This window comes from Manacus vitellinus, unplaced genomic scaffold (genome assembly GCF_001715985.3).
Source record: "Manacus vitellinus isolate BGI_N305 unplaced genomic scaffold, ASM171598v3 scaffold_21_pilon, whole genome shotgun sequence".
Lineage (NCBI taxonomy): Eukaryota > Metazoa > Chordata > Aves > Passeriformes > Pipridae > Manacus > Manacus vitellinus.
Window position 1 is genome coordinate 14,475,093 of NW_021939546.1, and position 22,617 is coordinate 14,497,709.

Below are 22,617 nucleotides of genomic sequence, written 5' to 3' on the forward strand. Positions count from 1 at the left end.
GTCATAGGAGCTCAGGGAACCATCTATTTTGCCATGGTGTTACCCTGGAAATGAGTCCAGTATCCCTAATGGTAATGCAGCTTACCTGTTACCCAGCCTTGGCACCATCATCTTCTGTGTAATACTATTAGGAGTATGTGGAGAGCACTTGTCACTTTTCTACAGTTCAGTATAGGAAGACAAACAGTAACAATACTGGCTGTTATAACACCATACAGTTCCATGCTCAGTCAGTAGCTTCAACTTCTGATGTATGTGAAGTACTCCTCAGTGAGACTGTGTGTCATGTACCAACAACCAAAGATGAAAAATTTAATTTTTTACCCCTCATTTTTAAAGAAATGACTCCCTGCCTTTTTCTGTATATGAGTACTTTGCAGAGTGACTTATTTGGAGAATTTCACTGAAAAACTGAATTAAAGGGATTGTGGATGTTGGAAAAAAGACAAGGAAAAAAAATCAATTTATCAAAGTTACAGGAGAGTTATGACATAAGGTTTGGACTTTATTCCAGATTTCACAGTCTGAAACAGGCTGTCTTTTTGTCCTGCTGAAATTATTGCTGCAGATGAGGCAACTAATCTCTAGACAGGAGGCAGAGGCTTGAGCAAGGGCTCTAGTTCAGGTGTGCTTGAGTCAAAGGTTGCCCTCACAAGGTAACTGATTGTTAGTCTCTGACTGGATACCTGCTTGGAATAGCAGCAGTCCTTTGTATGGACACAGGCAATTCATTCCTGGAAAACAAAAGGCTGATGTTGAATTTTGCAGCACAGCCACACCAAATTAGAATTCTAGCAGAAAAGGCTTACAGAGTTTGACCAGCTCTTCTCAACTAGGACACATTAGTTTTCAAGAGAAAGGTGACTACCTGCCCCAGCATGAAGGCACAAAGATTAGTCTTGCACTCACACAAATTTATTTTTTTCTCTTGGCTCCTAAGTCTCATGGAAAGGGCGGATTCCAGGAAAGTAGAAGTGTTCAGAGCAGTGAGTGTTGCACAAATGCTTCTAGTGGTAGAGTATAGGATCATGGAAGTCTAATCTATGCTGTTGCATTTCTAATCTTGCCAGGAGGATATAATTATGTAAGGCATCCTTGAACCAGGTCAGTGTTGTTGTGTCTTGCAGCTTCTTTCCAGATTCAGCTCAGGAAGATTTCTGACTAAAGGAGACTGAACTTGGACAGTTCAGGACTTGCCCCTTCTCCTGGATTTGGTCTCGCAGATATTGAATTTCTAGCTGCTGAATTTCTATGATTTTCTCACTTTCCATCTCTGGATTCAACCTCAGGACAGCTGGGCCAGACAGCAGTTCACTGGAGGGAGCTAGAAGATAAAATCAGAGAGGACAGTAACAAAGGTCCTGCTCATACAGTTCTTTGGCATGAACAAGGGAAGGCATCTTTCAGGGCTGAAGCAGTCGATCTAAATAGTCAATTCTGCAGTATTTAGCAGCTTATACAATTTATAATATATATAATATAATATACAATTTACTATATATATATATATATAAATTATATTTACAATATAACAGGTATCACCAGGCAGACAAGCTAATGGAATTGTTCATCAAGGACAAAGAGGGCTTCTGTAATATGGTAAACACAAGAAGCACTATTCACCTGTGTCTTGAATTGCTTTCTTTTTCTTGTTTAATCTCAGTGCTGCCCGGAGGTCGTGCACCTGGGTGTTGGCCACCTTCAGTTCTTGCCTCAAGTCATTGATTTCCTTAATCAGACTCACATTTTCCTGCAAAAACATTATGCTATATAAGGAAAAGCACAGGTACCATCTGGCTGAGCAATATGTATCTTCATGTCATTGAGAGGGACAGTGGACAGTGCAGAATCAGTATCACCAGCAGAAGATACAGGGCAATCAGTACAGCACACATTTCAGATAAGGCCACAGTAGATTTGACACAAAACATGACAGTATTCAAAGCACATTAGCTCAATAAACTAATATTTGCTTTGCTTTTCTGACTGCAGCTGCACTCCAAGGTATCATCTTCCTTGCCAATTCCACAGGGAAGCTCAGGGCTCTTCCTAGATTGATCCAATTAATTCCGAATTAATGTGAAGAATTCCCATCTCTCCCTCCAGTGTGTATTATTTTGCTTTTCATTTGTCAGTATGCATTTGTTCACTTAAATTATCTGCATCTCCTTGCAGTTATTCAAAGCCCTTTTCATCAGTTCTGAGCAGACATCACTTTTCAACACCCCCTCTGAATTATTAAGGAATATATAAAGTACATGGAGACTTGAGATATGTACTGCTAACATGAGGAGAAGTTAGCCAAGTATTTGTCTTTTGTTCTTTTTTAAGTCAGTTTTCAGCCCATAAAAGTTCAATACTCCAATTTTTTTTAGTAGCCTACCATGAAGCATTTTGCTGAAGGAGCTGTGGAAGTACCAGTAAATGTACTTCACCCGTTGTTGCAACAGATTCAAAGACTTCAGCAAAACCAGTATGGGGTACTACTAGTGAAGGATGATAAAACTGTTGTTCATGATTCAGAAATGGGAGCACCATTAACTAAATATTTCTTTTTTGAATTCAAGAGACAGAAGTAGAATTGTATATTTGCCTCTTACAAAGAAGTAAAATACCTTATCACCTCAATAACTAAGGCAAATATTAAAGAGTTGCCATCATACCAAGAATATCAACTATTTCAGCCACCTGTGGTGGTTTTTTTAGAAGTTTGGAAGACAGCACCACTCCAACCCCTGGAATTTCATCATAAGTGTCAATATTTAAAAAAGATAAATGGCAAAAAGGCATGCTTTGGGTACCTCACATAATACCAGTCTCAAGCTGTAGGGAATCCACTAAAACAACAGGAGATAAGAACAAGGATTAATGAAATTTTCCCATGAAAAAGATGTCTTCGAATCTTGGATTAGTTTTGTTTGGGTTTTTTTAAATTATTTGGTTGATAATTATGTTACCATAAAAGATTATGCAAGGCATATGATTCAGTTCCTTACAGCATACTTATAAAAGTATTGCCACCACACAACTGGAAAGTGCTTAGTAACAAGGTACAAAGCTTACTGCAACTATCTGTAGATAGATGCACTCGAGTTCAGGTTGGCAGCAATAACTTTGGTTTGCTGGGTGCTAAAAGGCTGCTGGTTGACACTGAAGAAGCCTCCTCTGCAGAGAGATTAGCCTTTAGTTCAATCTTTGCATTCTGACAGAAAGCTTGCACTGTAATGCAGTGGTCATAGAATGGATTAAAACAAATGTTCATGGGAAAACTCACTGTCACAGGATGCTGTGGCAAAGAACCAATTGTTTCAGAAAAGGGAACTGATCAAATGCATGGAGGATGAGGCCATCAGGTCCAACTGCATAGGATGTCTGGATGCAGTCTGCAGCCTAGGGAGTCCCTACATGCTGACTGTCAGAGACAGGTAGGACATAGAGAAAAGATCATCCTATATGGGCTTCAGTTCAAGCAGCATGACTTCAGGATTATTCAGTGTCTCTGCTCTTGTATCCAAGTGACAAATACAGAAGGCTGGAGGGAAAACTAATAGTTGTACAACAAGCAACTTGTCAATTGGTAAGAATAATTACAATTATCTTGACAGTTCTAATCATCCGTTGCAGCAGTCACTAGTGGAATGTAACTATGAATAATCACTCAAAGAGGAATGCAGAACTCTGAAAATGTAAGAGCAACTGAGGAACAACAGAAATACAGAGCTAGAAGATTGTCAAGATGTCATTTACTTTTTCAAAGCAAGTCCTGACAGAAGTTTGTCTAAACCAGTCTTGAAAGCCCCCTGTGAAGGACTGGAAGAGCACGATAATTCCTCCTGGCTGTAAAGCCTCATTAATCTACTGGACTTCAGAGAATTGCTTTTTCTTTGAAGAAACCAGGCTGGTTAGAATCTTTGATATCTTCATCTTCCAGATGTTTTATTAATTTGGTTTTAATCATCATTTCATGTTAGGCTTACTGATCCAAGACATCAAGTCTTATCATTATGAACACCATCTGTCACCCTATTCCAGCAAGGAAATTCTTCAGGTTATTTTCTGAAGCCATCTCCTTTTGTGCCAAAGGAAACATCTAACTCACAGAGGGGTAAAAAAAATTAAAATAGGGAAGGGAAGAAGATCACTGCTGTCTAGCCCTGAAGAAGCAAATTATGAATAAACAGCAAAGAACAGATGACTAAGGAGGGGGCTGAGTTCTAATGATCCTGAGGAAGCATAATAAAGTAACAATGATGAAAGGACTAGTGAGGGGAAAAGGAAATGCTGACTGAGCAGAAGGAGATTATGGTAAGAAGAAACTAGAAAAGCTGTCCTCTGAGGGTGTGTGGTGTGGGGCTTTAGATCCTCTCACTCCAGATGAAAACAAATTGGATCTTTGACCCCAGCAGTCACAGTTTACCTTGCCCTGTAAGGAACAAGGGTTCTGAGCAAGAGATCTTAGTACAAATAGGCATTTGTATTTCTGAATTTCCTTGAAAAACCTGGATGTGAAAACCAGAAAGTTCTTCTGCATTCAGATAAGTAGGCATGGGACTATGTGGCCAAGGAAAGTAAGTTTTTTTCCTTTTCTTCCTCCAAAATTAGTTCCTAAACACTACCACATAGCAAGTACAGGTTGACACTCAGACAGGGGCAAATTGACTATAATGGCAATTATAAATACTGTTTGAAATAAAAAATAAGTACATTAATTTCTTTAAAAATATCCAGGCAGAGGAGGTTCCCTATCTCCTTTTACATTAGGGAGTGGGAGATAAACAAAAGTATCCACAAACCAGCAGCAATTTCTGACTTTAGAGATCATGCTCTTTTTGTTCTGAATATTTAATGGAAGCACTTGAAAAATTTAGGAATTTCTGGCAAGGAAGGCAACCAGAACTGTTTCAAAGTCCTAAGAAACCATAACAGTAAGGCTACAGGTGTGTTTTGTGCAGCCACTTCCTCTGTTACCCCTCCATACCACAAGGACAAGGCTTATTACCTGCACGAGGCGCATGTAAGCAGCTTGGTGCATTTCCTGATCCTTCAGCACCTTCTTTTTTAAAACTGCCAAACTCCTCTCATGATACTCTTGCTGTTTCATGTACTGCTTCTGCAAATCTGTGTCCACTGCTTCAGCCTCCACCTGAGAGGGCACAGCATTTTGCCTCAGTAATTACACAACCAGACAAAACGACCTGCAAGGACAAGGCAAAGGTCCTGACTCACCACGTCTGATTGCTGCACATACTTGCTGTAGAGTTCACGGATACCATCCTTCATTTTTCTGGAATCCTGAATGAAGCCCACACAGTTGTGAAGATCTGCTTTAAATCGTTTGATGACGGTTTCCATATCTTGCTTCTGCAAGAATGAGGCAGTCACATTTTTACTTGGTTCATCAGAACACTCTTTCTAGAAGAGTTCTAGAAAGTTTCTAGAAAGTGTAGGGGAACTGGTGAAAACTCTCATATATTTCACTTCCACTTCATTTATTAAAAAAATAAATTAATCACAAAACCCACTGGGGATGTGACCACTACAAGTTGAACAGCAGTTCTAGATTTTAGCAGTAATAATAAGATACTTGCATTAGGCAATCTAAGTGCCAGCATCTAGAGATGTCATCTGAAAACCAGTGGTTTATTATGGACCCTACACTCTTATTTAGAAACAACAGTTGTCAAGAGAAGGCTAGGGTCAAAACACTTATCAGAGACTTGCACAACTTGCTGATTTCACATCAAGATTGCATTCTCATTCTCTCTTGGTCCCTCGACCTGCTTCCTCACTCCTGCACTGCCTGCCAAGCTCCTCCACCTTCACCAGCAGTCCCTTTTCCTCCCTCATGTCTGATGTGCTTGTTGTCAAACAAGGGGTCCTTGACTTCTCCATTGAAGACCTGACCATTTATTTCATCCTACAAATGCCTAGGTGGTATCCTACATGCTGCTCCTGGTTAGGCCAAGTGTCCCCAGATATCAAGCTTGGGCAGGAACAGGTAATTTGTTGAGCATTTGCCTCAGTTTTCTGTTAAACCCAGGAGAATATGTGTTGACACATATTGAATATGTGTTGGATTGTTTTTCTAATATCAACTCTCTAACCTGGCTGCAGGCTTGGAAGTTTTCTTTGTCCCCACTGACCACAGACTCTCTTGGTCCTTGGACACAGTATCCCTGAAGTACCTGTTTGCTCAAATTAATGCTCCACCAGTGTTCTGTTCCCACAAATGTTCTGTAGGAGCTGCACAGTGGTTGTACCCCATACCTTCTGCCTCTCTTTGTCCATCTCGCGATAAGACGCCTTCAGTTTCTGTTGCAGTTGTGTGATGTTCAGCTTCAACTGCGTGCTCTCCTTGTGGAATCCTCCCAGCTCCTCCTCCATCTGAAAGGAAGCAGGAGGAGGAAATCAGGACTAAGAGGAGACATGAAAAAACAACACAAAACGGGAAAGCCGCAGACTGGAAATACAGACTTGAGGGAGTAGCTCCCCCTTCAGTTTGAATTACAACACGAAACTGTCAATTTTAGAACAACACTGCCCTCTGTCAGAACACGCAGAAAGCACAAAAATTAACGTGCAGCTCCCTTTTGAGCCACATTTATTTAAATTATGTGATGCCCCTTCATTTCCTGGAGCTGAACTGGAGCTTTACTGTTCCATCTGAATAAAAATGGATGAGATAGAAATGAACAGTCGATACTGGCAAGATTAAGGGCAACAATAAGTAGAACCTGATACTGAAAAGAAACAAATGAATTGAAAAGCTGTGGGTACATACATAGAACACACAGGAAGAAAGTAATAAGGGTACTACAGCATTTAACTGGCATAACATGGTGACCAGAAGAGACAACAGGGATTTCATCATGCTAGTCTGAAGTACATACAAGCTGTTCACTAGTTTTCAGTTTATTTTAAAGGCTGTTCTGAATAAACAGACTTATGAAAACTTATATGTCATTGATTAGCTATGTCACCATAGTCCTAGTTTGGCTATGAGTTATGGAGAGATCACAGTAAGTTTTTATCACAAATAAGTTGCCTCAATGAATTTACTGCAAGATAAGTATGAATACATGCAAATTTCCCATGTATGATGAATATAATTTGTCCATGTACCTAGGCCCTAAGTAGAGTTATGTTTCCACAAATCTGCAACTTTTCTGAGAGAAGAAGGTCTCTCTCTTCCCCAGATCAGCAAAAGCACTGTCTTGCAAACCTTATAGGGCACATGGAGGGCAAGCACATATGGATAAGATCTATTTTTAAGTAAAATCTAGAATTAAACAGTGAAACAGGAAATAACCATGTTGATCACTGGTAGCACATGATAGAAAACTAAATAGCAGCTGTTTTGTGCAAATATTTTTATCAGCTGCAAAGATATTGAATCAGTGCTGTGTATCCCTGAACGAAGCCAAGGAGCAAACTGGGTGAAATCTTTCTTGAGACTTTTTGGGTCACCTTTGTATTCAGACAAAGGGCTTAGAAGCAGAGGCCAAATGAGAGTGTTACTCACCTCCTGGATCTGTTCCTTCATTGTTTTAATATCATTTTCACGTGACTCTATTTGCTTCTTAAACTCCTCTATTTTGAAACTCAGTACGAACTTGAAATTTTGCAGTTCCTGATTTTTCATTTTTAGGTCATATATATGCTTCTCCTGGAAGAAATCGGTGCAGAGATCTGAATCAGACCCAGTACTCTCAAAAAGATCCCTAGGACAAGGCATAAATACAGAAGAGGCAAACCCAGCAGTCACAGATCTAGTGGAAGACTGAACTTCAGTTGCAAATCTACAGATTGGGTGGGAGGGCAGGGGGCAAATAATGCAGAGCCATCTACAGATCCCAGAATAGGGGATGAGAAAGCCAACATCCTGAACTTGAGCCCCTCAAGGAAAGCTTAGAATGTCAACTAAAAACTAAAATCCCAAACTGGAGATCGCAAATTCTTTAAGTTAAAACTGAGTTTCCAGTCACGGGATATTATCACAGCAAATACAATTAAAATAAATATCTGTATTAAATTAAGGGAGGTGATTTTGATCTCAGCCAGTTGTCCAGTTTCTCACCTTGTCTAGGATAGTGTCACTTCTCTCTTTAATCTCTGTCTTCAGTGCCAAGATGTCCTTCTCCAGTGCTCTAATGATGTTTTCCAGCTTCTGCTGTTCCAGTCTCATTTCCTCAATATCCCTAATTCGATCCTTGAGCTCTTTCTGTAGGCTGTTCAACTAGAGAGACAAACAAGTAAGAACTCAGCAGTCTCCAAAAGCTGTGCACAACTTAGCCATCCTATTCTGTAAGATACCTTATACACAGTGTGGGATAAAGGATATCAAACTAAGATATGAGGAAGGAGCATCACATCAGTTACATGTATATTCTGATAGAATACCCACTGCACTACAAGGAAGCAAGGAATTTGCATCCAGAAGCAAGAAGGGCATGGATATTATACCCAAGCATCAGCTGCAAATAACACACAATCCATGGAAAATTCTTTTAAGGTGAACATTTGTCATACATCTCTGAAGATGTCAAAAGTAGACTGGAAGGGTGCCTAGTTCATAGCTCTTGGGTACCCTCAAATTCCCTGCCTCAGTACTAAGATCTGCACAGCCAAGAAAGTCAGAACCAGCAAATGGTGCTGGACAAACCATGGAGAAATTCCTGGTGTCTCAAAGATAATGAAACTAAAGACAGTACCATGATACTAGAGGGTATGAAAAGAACCTCTCTGTCTGCAGATAGATACTGAAGAAAATGAAAAAGAAAAATTGTCCCTCTGACTTCCTTAGGCAAACACAATACCCTGACAATAAAAGAGCTAAAAGATTTTATGCCTCCTTAAAAATCCTGGCAAAACCAATAAAAAATGATGATGCATACAAAACACAGTGTTTATTGCATCAAATGAAGCAGTAGAAGTATTTTACTAACAAAGCAACGTATCGGATCTTAGAAAAATTAAAAGGTTCATTTCTTTCCCATCATAGGATGAACAATATTATTTATAATTTAAAACCATGTAGATAAGAAAAAGTGTACTAATAAAAACACACCTCCTCTATCATCTATCTCTAATCATATCAGCAATACAATCAGCACACAGCTTCTTCCTCTGCCCAAATATTCTAAAACATTCAAACTGACCTAAGAAGGGGCTACTGTTCTCATATGAAATGCCACATATTTACAGATCAAATTAATGGACTAAACTGACATGCCATTGATCACATTCAATCCTCAGTTACAGGTCTCCATGTGCAGGTCTGATCCTACCACAGAATAAAAGATACCCTTTTATTCATGACTCCTATTTCTCCTTTCAGTTGCGTGTTGGACTCCTTCTCTTCGCTGAGCTGTTTCTCATACTTGTTTTTGATCTCTGAGATTTCTTTGTCGCCATCTTCATAAATTTGTTTCTCCATTTCTTCATGTGCTTGAATCTGCCTCCTCATATTCTCCTTTGCCTGCAGTTAAGGAAAGCAAGCATTAGAGAAGACAACAGTATGAGACCAATAACAGGTTGTTTGTAACTGTGTTTCTCCTGGGAGGATCTCTATTAGGCCTCTTCAATGGCAACAATATCATTTAAGGTAACTTCTTAGGGGATTAAAGTTACTTAAAAACTGATAACATACACATTAAAAATTCTTCTTTTTTTTTTTTTTTCTCTTTAATTATTCCTAAGACTTGAATGCTTCAAGGTAGGAACCTGGCCCAAATACTAATCAGCAAACTTGTTCTGGCTGCAGAAATCACAAAAAAGTGACACTTGAGAAGATCTTTTCAAATTGCTGTTTCTGATGCATTAGAACCAATAACCACTCAGGTTTGCCTCAGTCTCTGTATGCCTCTCTTCCCACATTCTTTTCAAACAGGTATTGCAACACAGGGCTGCAAACAGTAATGTTGATAGGATTTACTGACTCTAGATATGTAAGTATCAGTTATCTGGCTGCCTTTTTTTCAAGCCAAGTGTTTGACCTCAGTGTGCAAGAGTTTTTTAAGTATTCAGGGTATTTATCTTTGTTCCCTAAATTATGCAGGTAGGAACCTCAAGGACTCAGGAATGTAATTAGCCATTTTCAAAATGTTTTCTCTTCACTAGAACAACATGATTGAATCTTTCTTCAATTACATTAAATGTACCAACTAAACCACATTAATAAACAGGAATTCTTGGATTTAGCTAAGAATGCCCAAAGTTATTAATCTTAGCAGGTTACTCAAGGTATGGAGCCCAGAAAAGTTGGTAACTCAGCTGGGTTTCCCTCATCACTATTTTACCTGTCAACATATTTTCCCAAGGTTACAGGCAGATTAGGATTTGCAGGGAGGATGCCAACCTCTCCTGTCCTGGGGAACATTTTATCACAGTTGAAGATAAACTGGGTCAACAAATCAAACTGCAAATCAAGTTTCCTACCTGTTCCAGCTGAACAGATTTTTGTTTAAGCTTTTCCTCGTAACGCTCCGTCAGCTCCTTCACAGCCGTGCTTTTGCTCTCCTCCAAACTGTGCAATTTTCTCTCATATGCCTCCTGCATCTTCTGGGATTTCACTTGCAGCTCCTCATATCTCTCATTTTCCATTAAGAGTTTCTTATTACTTGCAGATTCTGTTAACAGGAAACATATGGAATGGATAAAACTGATAGAAACGAGAGGTGAGTCCTATCCTTCTGCAGGCAGCACTGTCTCATTCTCTACTGGCTTTTTGGCAGCTGGTTGCAATAAATTACAGTAGGAGCACTTCATCACTTTCTTCATCAGATATACAGGGGCTTTAGGCTCTGTGGCCATACAAAACTGACAACTAATTTAGGCATTCCCTTGAGAAGACAACCATGGCAGAGCTGTGTAAGCTCAACTGTTACAAAGTATGAGTGGGCAATGGACTCGTTTACAGATGGACTTGCTCTTTGGGACTAATTTGCAGTATTTTCATCTTGATTACGAATCTGGAGTCCAGGTATTTCCATTTTATGTACACTGTACATTAGTCTCCTTGCTGAACTGTATAACTTCACTGGTTTTGCACAGTGAGCTATAAAATAAATGAAGAAATTAGCAAACCTCTAAGATACAGGGCCCACGAGCATGTTCTCATCATGGGCACGTGTGTGGTGCAGTTTAGGCAAACATTTGGTGTACAATACCTATATGACATATGTGCATTTTTCCTTGTACTTCTACTCTAGTAATCCATCCCTGCATAACCTGCTATCAATCCAAAGCATTTCCTCCAGTTTCTAATTGCAAACACTCGTTATAGTCTAACCTAGCTGTTGCACCTCCCTGGCCTGTTTTTTCACCAGCTCAGACAGTTGACACTCGTATTGTAGCTCCTGTTTTTCTTTCTCTGCCTGTAAAATCTGGGGGGAAAAAAATAAGAAAAATACATTTTAATTTGAAAATAGACGAAGCAATGTCCAAATTGTTTGTGCTCTTGCCCCATGGTGGGGAATACATACACAACAACAGAATTGTGTTTGGAAGTCCCTCACCAAAATTCAGATGCCATGTGTCACTAATGCAAGTTTTACCAGAGATCAGTTTGTCATGACAAATTACAAAATTATGGAAAACTAAGGGAATGTAGCAAATGGATATAATATAATACAATATATGTACTGTAAAATCCTAATCTAACAAGAGAAGTTTGTGAGCTACAAAAGTCTCTACTCATTTATGTGTTCCTGCTTGAGGAGAATTTGCAGTTCCATAAATTACTGTCCAGATATTAAAGTTCAAGCTGCTTCTTGTCTCACTTGAAGCAACCCCAAGATCCTAAAACACTGACATTTGCACAGTCTGACATAAACCTAAGCAAGAGCCAGTTTTGATTGCCATTTGCTTGGAATGTCTGACTACCACTACAAATGATGTCTGACTACCAATACAAATAATCTTCTAAAAAAGCACAAAGAACTGGAGCAAGGAAATAGGTGAGAAATTTCCCAGAAAAGCTCAGAATTGTACCATAGGAACAATTTTTTCACTTTCTTCTCATAATAACTGCATGGGTCTTGCATAAGCAGAAATATTCTATTTGTCTATGGATACAACAGCTAGAAAGGTTAGTCCCAAGCCTGTCCAAAGCTGTCATTCAGTTCAATCTTAACACATACTGACACTTGGACAAGTACAACTTGCCTGCCTAGAGAACTTCTACTCATCTTCAAAGGCTTTTGCTCACAAGCCTATAATCAGCAAGTCTAAAGAATTTTTAGTGTAGCTGAGATTATCATAACTCTATAGCCAAGCACTACTTATCAAAAGAGCTGGAGAACTGCAGAAAAAAACCAGCACAGGTAAACCACAGGTAAGAGGACTCTACAAGAATTGAAATGGCTTCTTGTACAAGGTCAAGTTGTACAAAAAGAGGAAAAATAGAAAGATTAGAACTCAGGTTATTTGAATGAAAAAACCCACAATGAGACAAGCCAAAGAGTCTGAAGAACTACTTGAAGAAAACATTAAAATGAATAATTAAACTTCCTCAAAAAATAAAAATAAATAAACCTCCTAGAACATTTGTAGGGCCAAAAGACAAGAAAGGTATAAAAGGAGTGCTTGAAAATTACAAGCCTGTAAAATACTAAAACTAGCAAGGAACTTGGCAAGCTTTCATACTGGAATCCTATATGTAGATTATGTGGAAACACTGCTTGAAGGGACTATGTACAACTCAACAAATTATGCAGTAACAAATCACCAGAACAGGACAATATTCACCCAAAGGCTCAAAAAGAACATGAGGTTGACAGAATTGAATCATGTGATATGTAATCTCTTACTTCAAGCTCTCTTACTGTCAGAGAAATTGCTACTGGGTCACTTGTCTTCTAAATCTAAAAAAAAGTCCAGAAATATAGCAAATTACAGGTCAGAAATCCAGATGGACAGAATAGAATAACCAGACACAGATAAATAAGACACTGTGAGGAATTATAATAGCCTTTGCCTTTGCAGGGATGTCCTGCTTCACCACAAGAGAAATCAATAAGCACATGAACAGAAGAAATCCAGGGAATATATTTCTACTTTCATTTTCAAAAAACATAAAAGACACCTCAGCAGATGTTCTTAAAAATCTAAGCAGACAGAACAAAGAAAGCATCACTGAGAAGAATAACTGTTAGATCCTGCAGCAGCTGCAACCTTGTATGTGAAGGAGCTTGTATGTGAAGGGCATGATACCATTTCTACTATTGATCCTTGGTCTCAGGCAGCATTTTATGTGCTGTTTTTATGTGAAGATACTTACAGGTTACCTAGGAGAACTCTTGCATCCCCTTGTTCCTATAAGATATTTGATTCAAAGGTAGCTTCATGTGTTACAAATATCAAGAACGTCTTCATTGGAAAGGAACGATTCATTTTTCAAATGCTTTATGGCATTTATACATATTTCATACAAGCTTGAATTCAACTCTTCAGTGAAAGATTTCTTTGTATTTGGTTCTGCAATATGAATCATACCTGGTGTTGGGCTTTAAGAGAGTCTATTTCCTGAGTGAAATTCTCTTCCAATGCCTTTATTTTTCCAGTACAGTACAGGTCCTTGAGACGTAGCTCATAATCACTTTCTGTCTGTAGATCTTTCACACAAATCTGCAGGTCTAGTATTGCCTGACTCTGTTAGGACATGGATGAGAAGACAATTTTAACAGAGAGAATATTTGCCATTAGCAACAGCTTATTAAGGATGTTTTATTTACATGCACATAATTATGAATGACAGCCTTTACAGAGAATCTTCAGAAGTTCTAGAAGTAAGACTCCTTTGTTATCTTACAAGATGGTTTATAGAAACCCATCTTATGACTTCTCTACTCCATTAAAAGTCTTTTCAAGAGATTGGTGAAAGCATTAGAGAAAAGTCTAAACCTTTCTCCACACTCCCTGTTTGTACAATGCTGTTTGCAGATTGACAAGCAGCTGCAACTACTTGCTGTAACCTCTTTTTAGGATGAAAGCCATACAAGCCATATAGGAACAGCTAGTCAAAAACATCATGTAAATGTAATTCATAAGCTGTACACTGTGAATCCTGTGGTTTAAGTTCACAAGTCGCTCCTCCTACCTTCTCATCTATATCTGATTTCATGATCAGCACTTCCTCAGCATACTCAGCTTTTGCTTCCCCTTTCAGTGCCCCACCTTCTTTATCATGCACTTTCCAGATAAATATACAGCCATCCTCTGAAGCAGTCAGTAGAAACTGGTCATCACTTGTTACTGACATCTTAGAAGGAAGAGACAACAAAATATATAGACGAGACAAGGAAGAATGGAGACACAGTTTTATTTTAAACCAAATTTTTCTCCCAACCCACGTACTCCCTTAATTTCTACCACAGACAGTCAATGGTGGAAATAATAACATAGCCCCATTACCAACATTTTGATTATGTCCTTTACTCCTGTTCCACCCTGGCTGAAACAACAGGGGAAGGGAAAGAAAAGAAGAACATATGTAGATACTGGATCTGCTTCTGCTCTCAAAGCCGTAGGAAGATTTAAAAAAAACTGGAACAGGAAAGGCCTTCTAGACAATTATAGAACAGACAAGCAATTTATGTGACAATTCCAAAGGTCTCTAGTGTTTTTCTTTGAGAAGTTGCTTGAGGAACAGATGGCTAAATATTTCCTTTTGAAACTGTAACTAAGCTCTAGAACTATCTGGTAATAACTGCTGTCCCCTCCTCCAGACCTCCTGTGGCTGCATGGCCTGGCATAAAGTACCTGGGAGCTGATACAGCTCATCACTGAGGTGAAAGTAGAGTTCCAATAACTGAAGTTCACATTCCAGTGTTGGACTGTGCAACTATAACTCAAGGTGCTGTAGTTGACAGTAATACTTAAAATGCCAAAATTGTGACCAGTTTTAACAAGACAGAACATGTGGCCTCCTGGAGGATGGGGATCTACCAAAGCATACTGAGGGAGCTGGTGGGGGTTGGCCTCTTCTCCCAAGTAATAAGTGATAGGACATGAGGAAATGGCCTCAAGTTGCACCAGGGGAGGTTCAGACTGATTAGGGAATAAATCTTCACCAAAATGGTTGTCAAGCATTGAAGCAGGATGCCCAGGGGAATGATGGAGTCACCATCTCTGGAGGTATTTAAGAGGCATGTAGATGTGGCACTTAGGGACACGGTTTAGAGTGGACTTGGCAGTGCTGTGGCAATGGTTGGACTCGATGATCTTACAGATCTTTTCCAACCTAAATAATTCTATGACAAAATTATCTTCCTGATATCACAGGGAAAAGAAAGTACTTTATGTTACCTTTGTAACAGCACCTGCATGGGCCTGATACTCGTGGAAATCCCTCTTCAGGGTGAGTGGGTACTTCATAGCTCGGATTGTCCCCAGGGATGTACCAACATATATCATGTGCCCGGAATGGGAAACAGCTACAGCAGTATAAACAACGCCATAGGCAGGCACTTCATGCTGGATCTAAAAAAAACCCCAACAACACAAACCACCACACAAACCCCTCAGAATACATTAAGTATTTGATTACCTATTGCATGACCAATTGTCACACCTCTGCCTGCAGCAAATAATGCAGTTAAAAGAATTTACATGCCTATGGGAGTAAAGCCATGAACAGTAATTAGTATTAAGCTCTACAGATTTTTAAAATGTATTTTAGATATAAGAGAAATATTTAGATATAAAATTGCTATATTTATTATAGATATGCAGTATTAAAATTTCAAGCCAAGTTTCACATGTGGATGTATGATCTGAAAGATCACACAGAAGTTACCACTTTTCTGGGAAAAAAAATGCATATAGCCTACAGTAGTAGATGTGATACACTTGTATTTCAGCAAAACAGTTGATGCAATATTGCCTAGTTAAGTTTATTAGCTGGATTAGAAGACTTCTAGGTAAATCCAAGTAAAACTACAAAAAGACAAAACTAGCGAAAAATCTCAGGTTTCTTGGCAAAGGACATAAGAATACAAAAGTGTCAGTAAATATCACAGCTCTCAAAACCAGACCAATTCCTACTTACCAAAAGGATGATAAGGAAACCAAAGCACTAGCACCCTCCCCAGAGAATTTAGCAAAATCCCAGAGTGCTTGTTGCTCACCGAAGACTCTGAAATTTCTTTGAGAGTTTGGTCAGATCCAACAGCAAAGATAATTTTGGCATCAGAAGACAGGGAAATGCTGCTGTAGATGCAGGTCTTGAGCACACACTCTGACTCCCTTTTACCTGTCATCAAGTTCCACTCAAACACAGCACCATGTGTGTCACAGGAGACAAATTTAGCATCATCTGCGCTCCATTTAATTGCATGTATCTGGCAAAGGCAAAACAGACCAAAGAGCCTGATGTGCAGGTTATAGACATACAGCACAGAGTCATTTTACTGGTAAATCCATGACAACTTTGGAATCATATATCAAAGTCTTACTTAAAAACCCCTAGGTGTTTCTCAGCCAAGTCTATTTTAGCATTAAAAACCCCCACAAGATCAGTAAGAACTACTTTATGAACACACTGTCAGGAAGAAGTTCATTTCAATACTGAGTAGTACGTTTTATTTTTATAATTTATTACTGGGATTTTTTTCCTGGTTTTGTTCCCTACCAATCATTCACCTTCAATTTAAGGACAGACTTTTTAGATGTATCTAGTTCATGCACACTTTGCCTACTGACCAAAGAAAACTGAGTTTTCTATTTCTATATTCAATTTTTGGGGCCCTTTCAGATCCAAAATTGTACTTCACCCCTTCAAAATGCATCTTATCAACTAGTTAATGTGTTGTATTGTATAGGATTTGTTTACTAACCTTCCCACTGTGTCCTTTCAGATTACTAACATTGTCAAAGGTGATGCTGGAATAAATTTGAATCACATTTCCATTAACTGCAGCAAAAAGATGGCCTCCATTACTGAATGAGCACTACAAAAAGAACACAACCACCCATTACTGTAGATGGAGTGGATAAAAACATTCATGCATTGAATTTATATGGCGTTGTCTAATTTCAAACGGTTACACAAAAAGAAAACTTCATAATTAGGCTCTTACTACTGTCTTAATTGATGTTTTCCCCTGGAAAATTCTGTCCTTGAGTATTTCTGAGCAAATTACTCCTTCTGCTGCTTCCCAGGTCAACAGTTACACATCAGCCTCCGGGCTTGTTTTCCAATAGTCAGAATCCATTTCCCTATGCTTTGATATCCTAAATCCTACTAGGATGTATTGGAGAAGTTTCTATATTCTGTCATGTTCCTCACCACTCCGCTCCCTATAACTCCCCAATTTCATTGTTGCATCATTCCTTACCTCTCTACACTTCCTCACAGCAAACTCCTTGAAAACATGCATGTCCTCGTACAGCAGACTAATAAATCGTAGTTTGTCAGAAAACCCAACCAAACAGAAAAGGCCAGTGGGATGAAGTGATACTGTGTATGCTTCCTCCTGATACTCCTTACACAGCTCCAAAGTGCTGAAAGAGAAAACCATTGTGCAGTATGGAATCCTACAAACTCCCTATGCATGGTTGACAGGACATTATCTGGCTCTGGAAGGACACCTGCAAGCTACAATCTGACTGTGCCTTGTCCCTGAGGAAACGTGCTGTTATTCAGTTAAGTAATGGTTACACAGATGTTACAGGAAACAAAGGCAAATTTGACTTTCTGGTTCACAGATTAGGTGTGGAAGGTGCAAGAGCAAATTCTTGTATACTGGAATATAATGAAGAAGGTAAATGAATTGCTGATTGCAAAGCTACATAAACATCTCTTGAGATTTGGTTTCTTCTCTCTCTCCCTCCACAGAACCTTAAAAGCTGGAGTCATTATGCTTGAGAACTATGGCTAAGAAGCAGGAGATGGGACAACAGTATCTGAAGACAAAGCCGAACGAAACTTTCCTGAAGATATTTTTTCCCCAAAACACGAGAAGTCTGACATAAAAAATAGCTTAATAGAAAAGGCTTTGGATTCTTTTGGCACTGATTTTAAAGGCACTGCATATTCACACTCCACAAATCATGCCAGTAAGACCATTTATGTCCCACACCACACAAGAATTTTACCAGAACAACACTCTCATTCATATAAGATTGCCTGCTAAACACAATATACAAAAAAGTAAGAGGTAATAACAAAGATAAATAACTCTTTACTTCGTCTTGTAATTCCAGATGCGGACAGATCTATCCAGGGAACAAGTAGCAAGAATGGGTTTCCAAATACACATGTCCAGACCAGTGATCGAATCGGAATGCAATGGGAAATTCAGATATGCAAAATAAGATGTCTTCTCCTGAGAAGGAATGAGAACATTAAAAAATCACAAATATTTCATTGCAGGCAGTAACTCAGACAAGAAATCTCTCGTGGGTCTTTGCATACAGTAGCAGAATGAGGAAACCACTTAATGCTTTAACTGCACTGCTCTGAACATAACAGTTTCATTCCTGGATCCAATGTGTGGTGATCATATATCTTTCAACTTTTATCCTTTCTTTCTCTTTCTTTTCCTTATACATTTTCTGAAATGTTATTTTTATGCTTTTATATTGCTATATTACTATAGATGATAACAACCAAAACGGCTACATAGCTGGATTTCTTTGAAACCAAATTGTTCTAAAATAAACCCTACATAAATATATTTACAAACACCAATCATCAGTGTTATTTCACTCTAATCTGCCCCAAGGGATCTATTAACAAGAACCTGTGTTACCCTCCCCTTCTGGGGTGGGTTATAACACTGCAAGAATTCAGTTAATACCTCCTGGCCCTGTAGATACTTTAAAAAAAAAATCAAGGGTTCAGATGCTATTTGAAGGATTTTATGAGAATGCATCACAGAAAACAACACTGAATAGCCTGTGACATTACAAACATCCCTTACTGGACATGATGGCTGTGGAATGTGATAGGATTGCACTTACCCTTATAAGTTTGGTGGAGACCATAGGAAACATGTATAGCTGATTTTTATTTGTGCTAATGACCATTGTTTCCTCAGAGGGGCTGAAGCATATACATGTAATGTCCTGTCGGTCTGACTTTTTTGGCTCAGTTCTGAACTGGTCCTGAGGAAGCTGCACAGAAAATGCATCCTATGGGATATGCCAGGTTTCCATGTTTTGGTAGTAGGCACACACACACAGACATTTCTGAAATGCTACTTTAATAAGGATATACACAATAGCAGCAAGGCAAATGGGATGTTTAATACCATGTAACTACTGTAAGGCAGGGAATAGAGGACAAGAGGACAACTGTATCTATAGCATTACAGCTGAAACAAAGTATCAGAAGACATTTCAGCAGTAATCTAATGTACTGCATTAAACAAGACTGAAAATGATGGCAGAAAAACATCAAGAAAAAACCTAGCAAGTGCCAGAATGAAAACTGCTAAAAATTGTGATCTCAGAATAACAGTTCTTCGTAGTGTATCATTCAGGTTGATAACACCTATTACAGGGTCTCAAGCATAGGAAAGATCTGACCTTTTAGGACCAGAGTATGAAGTCTTGACCAGGTCATTAGAGCTAAGTGTTCTCAGCCAGAGACTGCAGAAAGTCAAGGCATACACTATAGAACAGGTAGAACAGAAACCTTACTGGATTATTTAAGAGTGCACAAGTCTCATGACAGCTCTAATAAATATCTGAGGGGAGAAAAGCTTCTCCTTGGGAAAACACCAAGCAGCCAAGTTCTTCAAAACTTATGTAAACTGCTTCTTATCTCCAAAAGTCTCCGCAGATAAAAGTTTCTTAAAGGTTCCCTGAAATTTAGCAGCCTCAAAGCACATTTTACATGTGGGAAGGGAACCTGCAGAATTACCTGGATATCAGCCACTGACTTGCAGTGTGATCTTTGGCAACTCCCTTCCTTTCAACATCACCAGCACAGTTAGCTAATGCTTACAATGCAATTTAGAATGTGCTAAAAATTATTATTAATAACTGCATCAGAAGCACTCACAGTCCTCTACACAGGCCTCTGCTGTATAATTGCTTAGAAAAGCTTTTTTCTCCTTACCCAGATTTCTTGACTCTCCTCGTAGGCTTCCTGTCCCTTGGTCTTCTCAAACAGAAGAACAACTCCTGGGCTAGGTGAACATGCAAAGCCTTTGGAATATGCTGCAACTGCAGATATTTGAGGCAAAGAACTATGTTGTGTAATATCTTCAGAGGCCAGTCCACAAGAAACATCAAGAGAGCTGCAAGCAGGAAATGCATAAAGACTTAAGAATAAAGACAAATCAAAAAATTTCAATTGGCAGCAATCAAAATCATAAGCTGGACAAGAAGGAAGTCAGTCAATGGCCTGCAACTAATCTGCATGCACAAACATGAAACTATCAGTAATAATATTTAGCAGATTTACCTCTCATATTCTTTTGTTGTTGCATCTTCTTCTAGTTCCCTGGGTGGTTTTCTGTACTCTAAATTTGTCTCCCAGTGCAGCTCTCCAGTTTCAAACACGCTAAGTTTGCCTGTGTCAGTGCCACATACAACTTTCTCCTCAGACAGCCAGGCATGGCACAAGTAGTTTTCTGGCTCTCCCTTTTGTAAATTCATCTGCTTCAAATTTCCTTCACTGTACTTAAAAAGTTTAAAAAAGCCATTTCCAGTGATACAAAGCTGGGTGCTGTCTTGAGGACTGAAGCTAACCTATGGAACAACAGAGAGAAAGGATTTTTTACAACTATGTTCACAAACAAGCAAATGTTATACCTGTTCTGAAGACTTTCAATACCAGATAAAGGAAAACAAAGAAGGGAAGACAGTTCACAGAAACATACATGAATACAGAAGAGACTAACAATTAACCATCATAACTACATATTGCAGTTTTCCCCCTTTCAAAACTGTGTATCAAGCAAGTTGTCTCTGCCCTTCAAAATTAAATTACAAAAGTAAGGCCAAAATACCTCTTTATTGCTGATTAGCAAGTTTTTCCAGTAGCAAGCTTCCTGAAAAGTGTGACCATTTGTTCTTAAAGGCCAGGAATAACTTCTGTATTTCAGGCAAACATTATGCATATGAATCCACATAATTAGGTGTTTATTTGTGAAAATGATGGACTAGCCATCTCAATATCCAACATGAAGAATAGCAGGGGTGGTTAGAACTCATTTTTTATGAGTGGTACAAAGGAGCAGGATGTAGCTTAATGGAGCTTAATAGGACTTTAGACAGTGGGAGTCTTTATAGTCACTCTCCCCTCTTTAGGAGTTGAGCTCATGAATGCAGTAGTTCACCTAAACTCTGTTTGTAGCTGAACCGCATGTACTGGAAGCATCTTACCTCCCTACAAGAAAGATTCTAAAAAAAGGGCACCCAAAGCAGGTTGCAGGGTTTGTTTGAGTGCCATCAGCCTGCTCCAAGCCACTCTTCTCCTCTGATCTGCACATAGAAGACTGCAGGAAGGAAAAGGTGCAGGACTAGGCCAAGAGCTTTCAAGAAGTGTGTTACAATTACTGAGCACAACCAATATATTTAGTAAGTGTTTCTGCAGGGAGGCAAGGGACACATCCTACTCGCACTGGCCAGCTGTGCTGGCCCCATGACATAGACCTGATGTGATGTAAGAGAATCTCATGTGATAGAACACATACAGACATGAGAATGCCCATTATAGGTCAAAGCAAGACTTTATTTAGCCCAGTGTCTTATTGCTGAGGAAGGCCAACAGCAGATGTCAAGAAAGGTCACAGAAACTGTATGAAATCTACCATGTGGACAACGTGGAGCCCTCTCCTCCTTTTGCCCTGGATAGAAGCCATGTGGCCACCGGAAAACGTACTGTGCACATATCCTGAAGGATGAACATACGTGCTACCTGGCACCCCGGGACTTGTTGAACTCAAGTTTGATCCTTTTATCCATCTTTCCGAAAATTCCAATGCGCTCCCAAAGAAACAGTCAGCTGCGAACCGCAGTGTTAAAAACGAGCCGCAGAGGGGCTGTCACAGCTGGGTTTCGGCAGCGGGCGGAGGTGGCGCCGTTACCTGGCAGGGGCCGCTGCCCGGGGCCAGCAGGCGGACGGCCGCCTCCAGCTGATGCTTCTCCCAGAGCCAGCAGGGTTGAGGACCCCCTCGCGGCATGGCGTGGCGGTCGCCAGGTACCGGCCGTCGGGGGAGAAGGCGAGGAGCACGCGCCTGCGCGCCGGCAGCTCGGCGGTCGCCAGGCGCCCTCCGGCGCCGGCGCCCGCGTCCGCAGACAGATCGTACACCTTCCAGCACCGGCTGCTCCCCCGCGCCTCGACCACCGCCAGACCGCCGGTTGGTGCTGACGCCAGCGCCTGCACGCCCCGGCTCTCTCGGTGCTGCGGAAGGAGAGCGGTTTCAGGGCGGGCCGCGGGGCCGGAGGGGGCCGGGGGGCGGGGGGGCGGGTCGGTGCCACCTCAAACCATGGATGAAGTGTGCCATTGTGCTCGAGGTTGCAGCCGCAGGCAGCCCGCCGGACGCGTGCAGCAAGCACCTGCTCGCTCCAGAAGCAAACGCGCCGGCCACCGCGGCCGGCAGGCCGAACAGCGGGCCACGGGGCATCACGGCCTCCTCCATGGCCCCGCTGCCCCGTCGCCCG

At 40.2% G+C, this 22,617-nt stretch overlaps 1 protein-coding gene across 1 annotated transcript; it reads right to left on the reverse strand.

The window, feature by feature from the left end:
• Positions 1-491: 491 nt before the first annotated feature.
• On the reverse strand, positions 492-22,595 carry CFAP57 (cilia and flagella associated protein 57). Its single transcript, XM_029959772.1, is given in 24 exon segments — positions 492-1,180; positions 1,182-1,324; positions 1,624-1,750; positions 5,000-5,143; positions 5,227-5,361; positions 6,268-6,384; positions 7,523-7,666; positions 8,078-8,236; positions 9,305-9,478; positions 10,438-10,628; positions 11,291-11,384; positions 13,495-13,650; positions 14,099-14,260; positions 15,307-15,480; positions 16,128-16,340; positions 16,836-16,949; positions 17,337-17,502; positions 18,187-18,326; positions 18,964-19,116; positions 20,066-20,246; positions 20,414-20,700; positions 22,041-22,115; positions 22,118-22,357; positions 22,476-22,595. Coding segments are annotated over 24 exon segments (3,684 nt in total). The 3' UTR covers positions 492-1,105.
• Positions 22,596-22,617: the final 22 nt, after the last annotated feature.